Raw genomic sequence first — 13,030 nt, forward strand, 5'->3', positions numbered from 1 at the left:
ATGCTCAATAAAATGCTAATTGTAAATAATATATCTAGCATGATCCCCAGTGGAAATTTTCTAGTCATTCAAAATAAGCATTAGACTCAATTTGTAAGAATATTTTTAAATGTCACACACAGACTACACTGAAAGAATATGAATGCAAAAAAGCAAAATATAAATATATTTCTAGAAAAGGCATTTTAGTTAATAAGGCACAATCAAGTAGGCAGATTTATAAGACAAAGTTAATTAGGAAATTTCAATTGGAAAAGAAAGGAACCCTCTGCTTACCCCTGTGGCTAGAATTTCCCCATCACGTTCATAAGCTAAAGCAGTGACAGCAGCAGTATGGGGTTTGAAAACATATTTCAGTTGAAGATCTGCACCCAAAATTTTCTTACGTCCTGCAAAAACCGTGAGCCCTTTTGGATCATAAATTTCAAGAATTCTAACAACTCCATCTTCAAATCCTACACAGATTTGTGCTCCAGTGTAGCTTACCTTGGAAAAAATTAAATGCCATAGATCTGAATTAATTGATTAGAAAGTTTTATTATATAAGATAACCATATTTTATTTAGACTTAGGGTAATCTAACATTGGATACCTATTAGCTATTCTTCATACCACTTTTTTATAATCTTTATCTATTCCAGGAAAGAAATCACTAATGACCACAAAAAGGGTAAACAATGGTAATGCAAACACTCAATGAGCAAACACTAGTGGAGTGTCTGTCTCCTCCCTGTCACTACCAACTTAGTAGTGAACACAAACAGACTCAGTGCCTGGTTTCACAGAGTTTATGGTTCAGTGGAGGGGACAGACCTTAACACACAAATGAGTGTGAAATCATGAACTGAAATAAATACTAATGAACTAAATAAATACTTGTCTCTGAGAGCAAATAACAAAGAAAGCTAATTGAGACTAAGGGCTTCCCTAAAGAAGAGATGGGGATGCTGATACTAGAAGGATGCACAGGAATTAACTATGTACAAGAAGGTAGGACAAGCACTCCTGGGAGAAGCTATAGCTTGTGCAAAGGTCCTGTGGCAGGAAAGAACATACCTCAAAACAAAGTTATATTCTGACTAGAGCAGACTAGAGTGATTGAGCAATGCTTCCAGATTGCAAAATGGCTTACAGGGCACATTAAGAATAGTCTGCATCTCAAGAGAAGTGGGAAAACATTAAAGCATTTTTAGTTGGGACTTGCAGGGGTTGACATTAATACGGTCAGAATCTATTTCAAAACTGTCATCCTACCCGCAGGATAGAAAACAGATCTGAGATGGTCTAGATGGGCTATAGGGAGACCATTTGGAAGACCTTTTAAGAGATGGGGGCTACACTTTAGGAGAACCATTGTGGTCACTTGGTCTGAAGTAATGCAGTGGAGATTGAGTGATATGGACATATTTTAGGGACAGATATAATGGCTATCTTTGATGAGGACTGGAGATTGGAGAAGGAGGCAAAGGAAGGTGTCAAGAATAACTGATAATGTCATTTACTGAAACAGAAAATGACTGATAATGTCATTTACTGAAACACCTGGAAGAGAGCCGTGTGTGTGTGTGTGTGTGTGTGTGTGTGTGTGTGTGTGTAAGTTGTTGTTGATAATGCTGAATTAGAGAGTTGGACATGTTGAGTTTGAGGTCCCCTTGAGATTGCAAAATGGAGATGACATATAGTCTGCAGCTTAGAGGAGAAGTCTGAGCTGGAGATACAAATCTAACAATGCTTCAGTGTACTAACTACTATCTTGGAAGGCATTCAGGAGAAGGGTATGAGGCATCCTCTAGAGCAGAGTGGCCATCCCCAAGACCAGGCAGTTATGAGAATCTTGGGGATAAGAAAACTATACTCCATTCAACTCCAGGTGAAAGTTGTTTATTCAACAAATATTTACTATGTGTCTAAATGTACCTATAGAGGCACAGGAAATGCAGAGAAGAATAAGTTATCTTTGTCATCACGAAGAATATACAGTCTAGTGAGAAAGACAGTCAACAAAGTGAATAATCTTAATACACCCTTATAAGTGCTATAAGAAATGCATACCCAGCCCTAAGGTGAAACATCACAAAGGAGGATCTAACTCTACTTGAAGGTGGGTTCTTAGAGAGCTATGCAGAGATGATGTTTGACCTGAGCTGAGTCAGAAAGATAATACAGAGTATTCCAGAAAGGCAAGGAAGTACAGAAAAGGGACATTCCAACTTCAGCATAATATCCATATGATCATTACTGCAAGATAGGCTAAAAAAAGGAAACATTCTGTAGACATCACAAAACTATCTGAATAAATGATTTGATTACATAGGCTTTATTTTAAAGTCTTCAGTTAAGAGTGCAAATAGATGAGGATAAAGAGTGATGCAGGTCTGCCAGTCCAAATGCTCCATCATTCCTACTTATTCTACCCTCAGTATGGGGCTGGTTTGTTTTCTGGCCAAAGTTCTCCTTCTCATCTTGATCCCATTATGAAATTCCCCTTCATTCCAATTACATCTGCATCTGGTTTTGGCCTGGAATATTTTTTCTTTGATTTCAACTCCATACAGTGAAGATTTACACAGTCCTCAAAAGACTCCCATGACATTTTAAATACCTGGCTGCAAACACTTTGACATGCCTCCCATGGCAAGCTGGGGTTTAAGCTCTCTTCTCCTGAATCGGGGTGGAGCTTGTGACTGTAAGACTGCTCCACCCAAATGAGTATGGCAGAGGTGATATTTTGATTCCTGAGGGTAGGCCATGAAAGGCCATCAGCATCTGCCTTGATTATTGGAACACTAGATCTTGGAAACTTGAGTCACCAGTTAAGAAGTGTATAAGTCCTAAGGCTGTCATGCAACATGCCATGTTGAACCCCAATTCACATGTAAAGGCTATTAGGTAAACACTACTGTTGACAGTCCCAGCTTAACCCAGTCTTCAACTTATACAACCCAAGTGCTAGCTTTGTGAAGCCTATGGCTATTCTAGGCCCCACCCATTCAAGCCAGCTGAGACCTCAGATACTCTAAGCAGAGACAATCCATCCCTACTGTCACCTGAATTCCAAATCTAAACAGAACGTGAACAAAAATAAATGATTGCTGTTTTATGCCACTGTATCTTAGGATAGTTTAATACACAGCAACAGACAACTAGAACAACTTCCTATCCCAGTCTAATTTTTTCTATAGCAATTATCCTTACCTAACTTACCACATTTTGTTTCTTTGCTGTCTCTGCCTCCCTCCCGCTAAAGTACAAGGTCCATTAGACAAGTATTTTGTTTGTTTTTTCTTTTTTTTTTTTTGTAGAGACAGAGTCTCACTGTACTGCCCTTGGTAGAGCGCCGTGGCGTCACACGGCTCACAGCAACCTCTAACTCTTGGGCTTACGTGATTCTCTTGCCTCAGCCTCCCGAGCAGCTGGGACTACAGGCGCCCACCACAACGCCCGGCTATTTTTTTTGTTGTTGTTGCAGTTTGGTCGGGGCTGGGTTTGAACCCGCCACCTCAGCATATGGGGCTGGTGCCCTACTCACTGAGCCACAGGTGCCGCCCCAGTATTTTCTTTTTTTTTTTATTCACTTCTATATTCCCAGAATCTAGAACAAGAACTGGCACATTGTAGGCACTCTGGAAATATTAATAGGATGAATGAAATTAGAGTCGGATGGAGGATAGATTCATAAACTTCCGTTGGGTCATTACTTTACAACATGGAATTACTCCTAATCTCCAGGTGGCATAAATAGAATTTTCATTAATTTAACAGGACCAAACCCATAACAATAGTCATGATATGATTTCCGTCATATTCTCAGTGAAATAAACTAACTTAGAATTTTTATTTTTTCTCCAAGTTAGTATCTATAATGTCCAAGAAATAGTATTGATATACCATATTTGCCAACAATTTCTTGTAGATGTTCATTATAACAATAAACTTACCAACTGGGGTGCCCAGGTAAGGGCAGTACCTCCTTGTTTGAATTTCATTTGAGCCAAAGGAGTTTTGCCAGCAAAATCATAAATTCGAACTGAGCCTACAGAAAGACAGTTTTTAAAGAACTAAATTATATATTGAGAATTATAATAAGAAATTTCATAAAAACTAAAGCAGTTGAAAATCCAATAGCCTTTCTTTACTCAAAAATTTCCATACACAACCTTAAACTGATAATTTGCAAACATGACTAATGAAGATAATTGATGATTACATGACAGATCAATTTCACATTGCATAGCCCATTTAGATTTGTCATAAATCAAGAAGGAAGAAAGGAGATAGAATAGGAACAAACGTGGATAATATCAAAATGAATAGCATTTTCATGAACAATTTACAGATTGTGTCCTTTTTTAAATCTCTCACAATAACCCTGGCTGCTACATTATTTTTGCCCCCTCCACTCTGTAACAATTCACCTAACTTGCATTCAAGGAGGCTTCTTTTTTGGAAAAATCCTCAAATGCTTTTAAATACATATAAAAATAAAACTGAAAGCAAAACAAGGCAAAATATATTTTCATTGAGTTCCTACTTACAGTCCAAGGCAGTCGTGGCCATGAGATAAGTTACAGGAGAAACAGCTAAAGCTTCAATAGCTCCAGAATGGAAGGAAAAGAGGCATTCTGGATCCTGGGTCTAAGGACAGACAGACAGCTTAATAGATTTCAAAGACAGGGCACCATAGAATTAAGGTCAACTTTTTAAAAACACAAGTAAAATCCTATAACACGTGCAATTTCATTTGAATAAAAATAAGAAAAAGCATAAAAGTTTAGAAAGATTGTGGACTTTGGAATTATGAGAACCATATAGAGTCATGGCTTTGAACACAATGGCTATGTGATCCTGTACAAGTCATCTCAAATGCCAGTTTCCATTTCTTCATCTGTAAAATAAGATGATGATAGCTGCCTCCCTACCAAACAGGTGGCATGAAGATCACATGAGACAATATGAAGGAAAATTCCATATATTTATAAAAACTGTAAAGCACTATATAATACTAGGCATTGTCTTTGCTTATCTTGTAAGTGTTGCTATGAGATACATTTGTTAATGTAAAATCATAGCAAGTGAGAAAATTCTCAAGATTAGCATATATTGAGCAAGTTTTTGATGAGAAACAGGGATAAACCACAAAGAAAGAGAAAATATGCTTTAAAAAAGAATGACAAAGGTGTTTACTATAAAAGTAAAGAAAAAAATAAATAAAAGTAAAGAGAAATAATAGGCAACTTACAATATTTGAAAAACTAAGGTCAAGCTTCCATATGGCTCCACTGGCATCCTAAAAAATGAAAACCTAATAGTATTTTGTTTTATCATTTTGAACTTTCATCAAATTAAAAAGTATTCTTTATGATAAATATGATTTATTAAAGAATAGCAATACTATCAAAAGCTTACATCCATTTTAAAGTGTGATTAAAATTTGATAAAATCAACTTCTATACATTTTAGAATACAGCTATGTAATAAGCAAAGCAATCTTATAATCTTGTAGTCAAATAGATTTTCAAGCCCATGCAATCAATTATACTATTATCCTAACTTTATGTCCTGGCAATTTTAAAGAACTAAGAGGAAAGAATGTAACATACCTGAGCCAGCCAAAAGTTACTTCCAATTTCATTCATTTTTATCATTGAGGAAAGTTTGACATTCTTTCCTACTTGAAGTTCATTCATAGGTTCAATCTCTAACAATCCAGTGTCATTTATAACATCAGCAGTGTCTATTGTCTCAAAATCCCATATCTTGAAAAATAAATAAGAAAATGCTTTAATCAATCAGAAGTTTCTAAATATTTATTTTCTAAGCCAGAAAGCCTCTGATTTTTCTAAAAAATCCTTTCTTCTTATTTCATTCAAATTAATGATGAGTAGGTATAATTAGAACAGAGAAAAATCCCAATCCCTGGAAATTTTTACTCTGAACTCGGACATAATAAATTATTATAGTTTTCTTTGTATCTATAGAGATTTGTGAGAAAGTACAGCCTTGTATAAGAATTTAAAGTTGCTCAAAATAATCTTTATTTCAAGTTTTTTATTAGGTTTTTCCTCAGATAAGGTAGCCATATGGAGTAAACAGTTCAGTTGTTTAGCAAGACCGTATAAGAAGCTTTGTTTTCTATATACCAGTAGGATGATGGAAAGGGGAAATACACATTTTTGATTAATGATTCAAGCACTTCCTTTACTATAAGCAGAAAAAACAGATGTAGATAATGTCTCCATTATAAAACATTTCTCTTAATATCAATTTTCACTTTACTAACTCAGATAAAGATTATTGTTCCATGGGAGAGGAGTCCAGAACACTACAGAAAGAAAGAGGGAGACTCAAAAGGACTTCTGTGAGGTGCCAAAGACACCCTGGACAGTGCTGTTGACATTCCCTGCCATATTATCCTGGAGAGACTGAATGATTCAGACTTTAGAACTCCCAGAAGATTGTTGTTGTCCTAAGGGTTAGCCTGGTAGGGGGTAGAGGACCAGATCCTAGAATCAAACTAACCCCTGGAAGTTGGGTAGATCTTTCTTTCCTAAAAGGTGAGAGATACAAACTTACATGAGGACTAAAGAGATGAGGGTGCATTTTGCAAAGGGAGGCAAGCTTAGAAATTAGTGTGTCCATGAAGGAAGCCTGTGTGAAATATTTAACTTCTTTTCTCTTGAAGTTTTCTTCCACTTGGTATTGGGATATTTTGGGGTGATAGATCTCTTGGCGGGATAGTGAATATATTAAATAACTAAATAAATGACATAAAAGGTCTCAGAGCAATGCATGAGATCTAACTAAGATTATATTTCAAGTTATGAGTGCAAAAACCTATCCTTGGGTTCAAAAAACCAATGGTAAGCAGACCTTCTGTGGGAGATACAGCTTGAACAATATATTAGATATAGTAAGCTCAACAGATGTCAATAGAATTACCAGACTATTGAAAAATACTCTTACTTTTGATAATACTTCTTAAAGAATGTCAAGAGAACACTACTTTCCTATGAAAGGCTCCAGTAGAAATATTCAAAGGGACTACAGGGCAAACCACAGGACGGTCTGTGACAGTGGGATCCACATTCACACAAGGTGCCAGGGAGGGTGGGTAGAAGTGGGACAGAACAGCAACCACGGGGACTTAGACACCAGAACCAGTGTTCTTGCTTACCCAAGGCAGGAGAACGTCCACAAGGGAAACCAGCCAAGTTCCCCAACGTAAGAGGCAAGGACAGGGCAGCACCCAACTCACCTCTGAGGCAAACCCCATCAACTCACCTCTGAGTGTGTTTCTAATTAGTAACCTCAGGAAAAAATAACTAACAAAGATTCAGCACTTTTGTTCCTAGAAAATGACCCATTCGTACCAAGCATTTTGGAAAGATGTGTGAGTCTATTGTTCATCCTGTGCTAACATGGGTTTTCATTTTCTGAAGCTATTATTTCAACAACAGAATCAAAATAACAAGAGGGTCCCTCAGAAAGTTTCAGTATTAAGATGCAATAAATTAATTTTGACAGGAATGCAAGTATTTACAATAAAAGAAACATTATTTAAAGTGAGTTGGTCTCAGGAGTAAATAATCCCTGATCTCCTTCATAAAATGACTTCAATGAAAAATAAAAACCAGATAAAACTTGTTGGGTAATCTGCAAGTCTTAGATGTAGGTGCTACTGTCCAAACATCAAGAAAACCTACCCTAACACATCCATCTGATCCAACAGTAATAACTTCACCCTCATCCAGCATTATCTGGTTGATGGCACCGTGGTGACAAGACTTTCTCCCATTGCGACAGAGTTCCACTTTGATGAGACCAGCTTCCCAGAGCAGCATGTTGCCCCATGTCGATCCTGAGAGCACCTGGCAGGTGTACAGAAAGAAAGTCATGCACATTAAGACAGAAATATGTCTATGTTCATGCCTCAAGTAGTAGACAAAAATTATTTTTTAAGATTGCTTTTGTTGATCATGAAAATTAAAATATAGAATAAGCAAAAATATAAGAAATATAGAAAAGAAATGCTACTACCCTAGGCCCAACCGCCAATCACATTTTGATGTATTTTTTCTAGCATTATGCACAATTTTACATTATTGTGATTGGGGTGTGTGATACTGGTAATTTTTCATGTACGTACACAATAGATTTCTTTGCATATCTCCTAAGGTCATAATTAAGAGGAGTAATCAATGGGTCAAAATTTAAGAGACATGCTTAAAGTTCTTGAAGAGATTCTACTTTTTAAGTGTGATACTATCCAAATTCAGAAGATAACTGATAAATTTTGAGGCCATTACTCAATTGACCAGGTTTAGCATAAAAATATCTGATTTCAAATGAGGATAATCATCTGGGACCACCTCAAATCAACCTATATAATCCAGAATTTCCCAGAGTACACACCACCAAAATTAGTTCCTAGGATGTTTAACAAGTGTCACATAATAAGTAATACAGATTGAGCATTAACTCTATGCCAAGTACTACTTGAGTACTTTACATACATATACAGTAGAACCTTTGTAAGTTGACCACCCAAGGGACCGCAACAAACTGGTCAACATGCAGAGGTGGTCAACATAAGGAACTAGGCCTTGTGTACTGATACATATATGTGGTGCATGTCTGTTCTATGAAAATCTGAAAAACCTAAGGAGGTGGCCAATGCATGGAGGTGGTCAACTACTGAGGTTCTACTGTATTAAGTAATTTAATCCTAAAAGCCATATCAACTAGACACATTTATGAATACCATGTACAGGGGTGCATGTTGAGCACTCTGTTTTCCTAGAAGAAATAGCTTTTTCTCATTCCCGCAAAGAAACAACATGGACCAATGGTAGTCATGACTGTTATTATCCCCATATTACAGAAGAGAGAACTGAGGCACAAAACAGTTAAATGACTTGCCCCAAATTGCTCAGAGCAGTCAGGATTCTAATCTGGACACCCTGGTTCAAAAATTCCTATCTCAACTATGCTACCTCAAAAGGTATCATAGATGCTAGAATAAACAAATGCAAACAAGTTTTGTTTCCCTTAGGAACTTTTTTTTTTTCCCCCTTTAATGTTTTGGAAGTCATTCACATTTTTTTTTTTTTTTTTTGCAGTTTTTGGCCGGGGCCAGGTTTGAACTTGCCACCTCCAGTATATGGGGCCGGCGCCCTACACCTTTGAGCCACAGGCACCGCCCTCCCCTGGGAACTTTATTGTTGTTGTTGTTGTTGTTGTTGTTGCAGTTTGGCTGGGGCTGGGTTTGAACCCACCACCCTCGGTATATGGGGCTAGCACCCTACTCACTCAGCCACAGGTGCCGCCCCACCAGGAACTTTCAATACAAAAATATTTGCTGAGAATCACCAAGAGGAATTCTTAGATACAAAGGAATTTGACTAGGAAAGTCTTACTTTCATGCAGACTAATGTTCCATAAAATGCAATTTGGGATGCTCTGCTCTAATTTTCACCTGCCTGCTCTAGGGTTCTGCATTCACACTTCCCTCTCTTCTAGAGTAATTGATAATTTTATTCCATCTTCCTACATTGTGGGTCTATCTATTTTTATCTATCCTATCTATTTTACCTAGGATTACCTGTTATTAAATCTCAACCTACTTGTGGTAGAGTCTTTATTTAGATTTTTCTTCTGCCCAATGACTAAAGCCACCAATAGGGACCAAAACCTATATGGTGTTTCTTTCTGAAATGTCACTCATATCTAGCTTTCCTTTATGTTTGTCCTGAGACATCTAGGCTGTCGTCACCTCTTTTTAGATGATAGCAACAGCTTCCTTTCTAACTCATCTTCTTGATTTCAGATTCCCCACCTCTAATCCGCCTGGCATTTCATGGCCAAATTTATCTATTACTTCTTTCTTTTGCAATTCTATTCTTCCAATATACAATAGTTCTTCCTGGCTGTTACAATCCTTGTATACTAGGACTCTGATGTATTTCTTAACCTAAATTGTCTACTCTTTGCCACCATAAATGTTTTATTCCAATCTTCCCTCTGAAAATCTAAAATGTATTCCTGATTCTAAACATCTCCTTTTGTGGCTCTATGATTTAAAATGGCTTCTTTCTCCCACACATCTACGTAAACTCTACTGAACCTTTAAAAGATATATCTCAGGCGGCACCTGTGGCTCAGTGAGTAGGGCGCCGGCGCCATATGCCGAGGGTGGTGGGTTCAAACCCAGCCCCGGCCAAACTGCAACAAAAAAATAGCCAGGCGTTGTGGCGGGCGCCTGTAGTCCCAGCTACTCGGGAGGTTGAGGCAGGAGAATCGCCTAAGCCCTGGAGTTGGAGGTTGCGTGAGCTGTGTGATGCCACGGCACTCTACCGAGGGCAATAAAGTGAAACTCTGTCTCTACAAAAAAAAATAAAATAAAAGATATATCTCATATTATATTTTTAACAAGCATTGTATTGATATTTATCTTAGCTTAATTCTTATAATATTCATAATTTGAAGCAGGAGTGATTTAAGATCATCTTATAGCTTTGGATTTATAGTTTAGCCAGCATCCAAGGCTTTTGATTTCCTATGATATACCACACATTTGAGTTGAGAATATTTCATCAGGGAGATGATTAAACCATTTGGTTTCTTAAAGTTAGTGTAACATTCGTATGGAGGCTTTTACTTATAACTGAAATAGTCACAAATAATGCTGTACAACTCATCCCAATATAAAAACCAACTAACATATTAATAATATACTTTTTATATGTGTATAGTATTTAGTAAAAAGAAAACGAAAAATAGTATATACATACAGACTATGAAAATTTCAAGGAAATATTTTAATTACAACTAGTAATCTGAAGAAGTAAAATTAAATGTTCAGGTTTGGCACCTGTATTTCAGCGGTTAGGGTACCAGCCACATACACCAGAACTGGTGGGTTTGAATCCAACCCGGGGCCTGCAAAACAACAAAGACAACTACAACTAAAAAATAGCCAGGCGTTGTAACCTGTAGTCCCAGCTACTTGAGACGCTGAGGCAAGAGAATTGCTTAAGCCCAAGAGTTGGAGGTTGCTGTGAGCTGTGATGCCACGGCATTCTACCTAGGGTGACATAGTAAGACTCTGTCTCAAAACAAACAAACAAAAATTGAATGTTCATTACATTTATAATTATGTTATTATTGATATTGACAGAGGTTTTTAGAATGTAATGTTTTCATATACATATTTAAAAGCACAATTATTATCACAGAATAGTGGCTGTACTCACCTTCCCATCTGGAAGCTCCATGTAGCCTTCTATATCAGTAGTGGTTGTTTTGCCAAATCGTCCTAGCGCCCCTTGCAGCTTGAGACCAGTGAATGTAAAAGCCATTTCCCAGAACCTGCAAATGAATAAGAAAGAGAACAAATGGACTTCAATGAAATCTTGTTTGTTTTTATTTTAATATGATCCAAACATTAACGTATTTCATAGTCACATGCATTATTTCTTTCATTTGTTCATCCGATTAACAGATATTAAGTATCTGCTACCTGTGGCATAAAGACTGAGGCAATATTATTTCAGCAATGAGAAAAATAGGCAAAAATATAAAATTCTCTGCATCAAGGAGCCTATATTTAAGAACTTTGCTGTCTGATACAGTAGCCGCCAGCTATCTGAGACTATTTAAATTTATATTTTAATTAATTAATATTTAAAATTCAGTATTTCAGTCAGGCTAGCCAACTTCAAGTGCTCAATAATTGCATGTGGCTAGTGGCTTACTGTATTGGGCAGCATAGGACAATCCCAACCTGGCAGAAAGTTCTATTAGATAGGATTGTTTTAGAGGATATAAAAGGTTCCACCCCAAATTCTAATTTACTAGATGTATGACTTGGAGTCATTTTCTTGGTCAGACTTGCCTTCATTTTCTCACGTATAAAATGAGGATATTAGCAATACCTACTTCATAAAATTTAAAAACTCTTTTAAAAAGTACTTAGCACATTAAAGCAATCAATAAATGTTAGTTACTACTAACACTTTCTTATTAATAGTCTAAACAAATGAACAATCATAGTGATGGAGAATAGTGGCTGTACTATTTGACCTATTCAACTAGATAGAAAAGAGATAATAGAAGATATGAACAAACCAATGCTACGAAGCCAAAAGCCTACACAACTAACATTTTTCTCCAAAGGTATGGTAGGTCTTCTGATGATATGTTTCCATGTACTCTGGATTTATTTACAGCATTTCATAAATGAAATTATTGTTCAATGCCTGTCTTTCCCCAAAGATGTAGTGAATAGAACATATATATATTACTAAATGATAGCAAAATGTAAGGAATTGAAAATTTTTAGCTAGCAGAGCGTTACTTGAGAATTCCCTCCAAATTACAATTAGAAATCTGCTCAATTATTTTTTATTGATAATGAATGAGTAACAAAAAGACCAGATTTCAATTGATACAAGAGGAATTCAGGATAGATAAAAATGTCTTTCTTTCAAAAAGATGCTGGGGGTTGGGTGCTGTGGCTCACACAAGTAATCCCATTGCTTTGGGAGGTAGAGTTGAGAAGATTGCTTGAGGCCAGGAGTTCAAGAACAACCCTGGCAACATAGGAAGACCCCATCTCTAAAATAAACAGACAATAAATAAATAAATAAATAATAAAACAGACAAAAAAAAAAAAAACTTAAAAATTAGCCAGGCATGGAAGCAGGTGCCTGTAGTTCTAGCTTACTCAGGAAGCGGAGGCAGGAGGATCATTTGAGCCTAGAAGTTCAAGGCTGCAGTGAGCTATGATGATGCCCCTGCCCTCCAGTCTGGGTGACAGAGCAAGATTCTGTCTCAAAAAAAGAAAAAAAATAAAGGAGACTCTGGGAATCAAATTCTGGGTTGTGGTGAAAGGTTGTTAAACAAATGCATTGGACAGGGTGAAGCACAACTAGGGAAGGACAAAATTATTCCATCCTTGAAATAGACCAGATACCATACAGGGAAAAGAATATAGAACCAACAGTAGGCTCTTCCACCACGTTGAATGTTT

The 13,030-nt window shown here is 36.8% G+C and overlaps 1 protein-coding gene across 1 annotated transcript in view; it reads right to left on the reverse strand.

Annotated features, from left to right (window-relative positions):
- The window catches only part of CFAP44 (cilia and flagella associated protein 44), a 139,594-nt gene that overhangs the window by 99,403 nt on the left and 27,161 nt on the right, over positions 1-13,030 (reverse strand). The window contains exons 8-14 of the mRNA XM_053565814.1: positions 11,253-11,367; positions 7,704-7,868; positions 5,601-5,756; positions 5,240-5,287; positions 4,536-4,635; positions 3,939-4,033; positions 277-486 (exon numbers count right to left, since the gene is read on the reverse strand). Of these exons, the coding sequence (XP_053421789.1) occupies positions 277-486; positions 3,939-4,033; positions 4,536-4,635; positions 5,240-5,287; positions 5,601-5,756; positions 7,704-7,868; positions 11,253-11,367 (889 nt within the window). The remainder of the gene's footprint in view (positions 1-276; positions 487-3,938; positions 4,034-4,535; positions 4,636-5,239; positions 5,288-5,600; positions 5,757-7,703; positions 7,869-11,252; positions 11,368-13,030) is intronic.

Source organism: Nycticebus coucang, chromosome 16 (genome assembly GCF_027406575.1).
Source record: "Nycticebus coucang isolate mNycCou1 chromosome 16, mNycCou1.pri, whole genome shotgun sequence".
Lineage (NCBI taxonomy): Eukaryota > Metazoa > Chordata > Mammalia > Primates > Lorisidae > Nycticebus > Nycticebus coucang.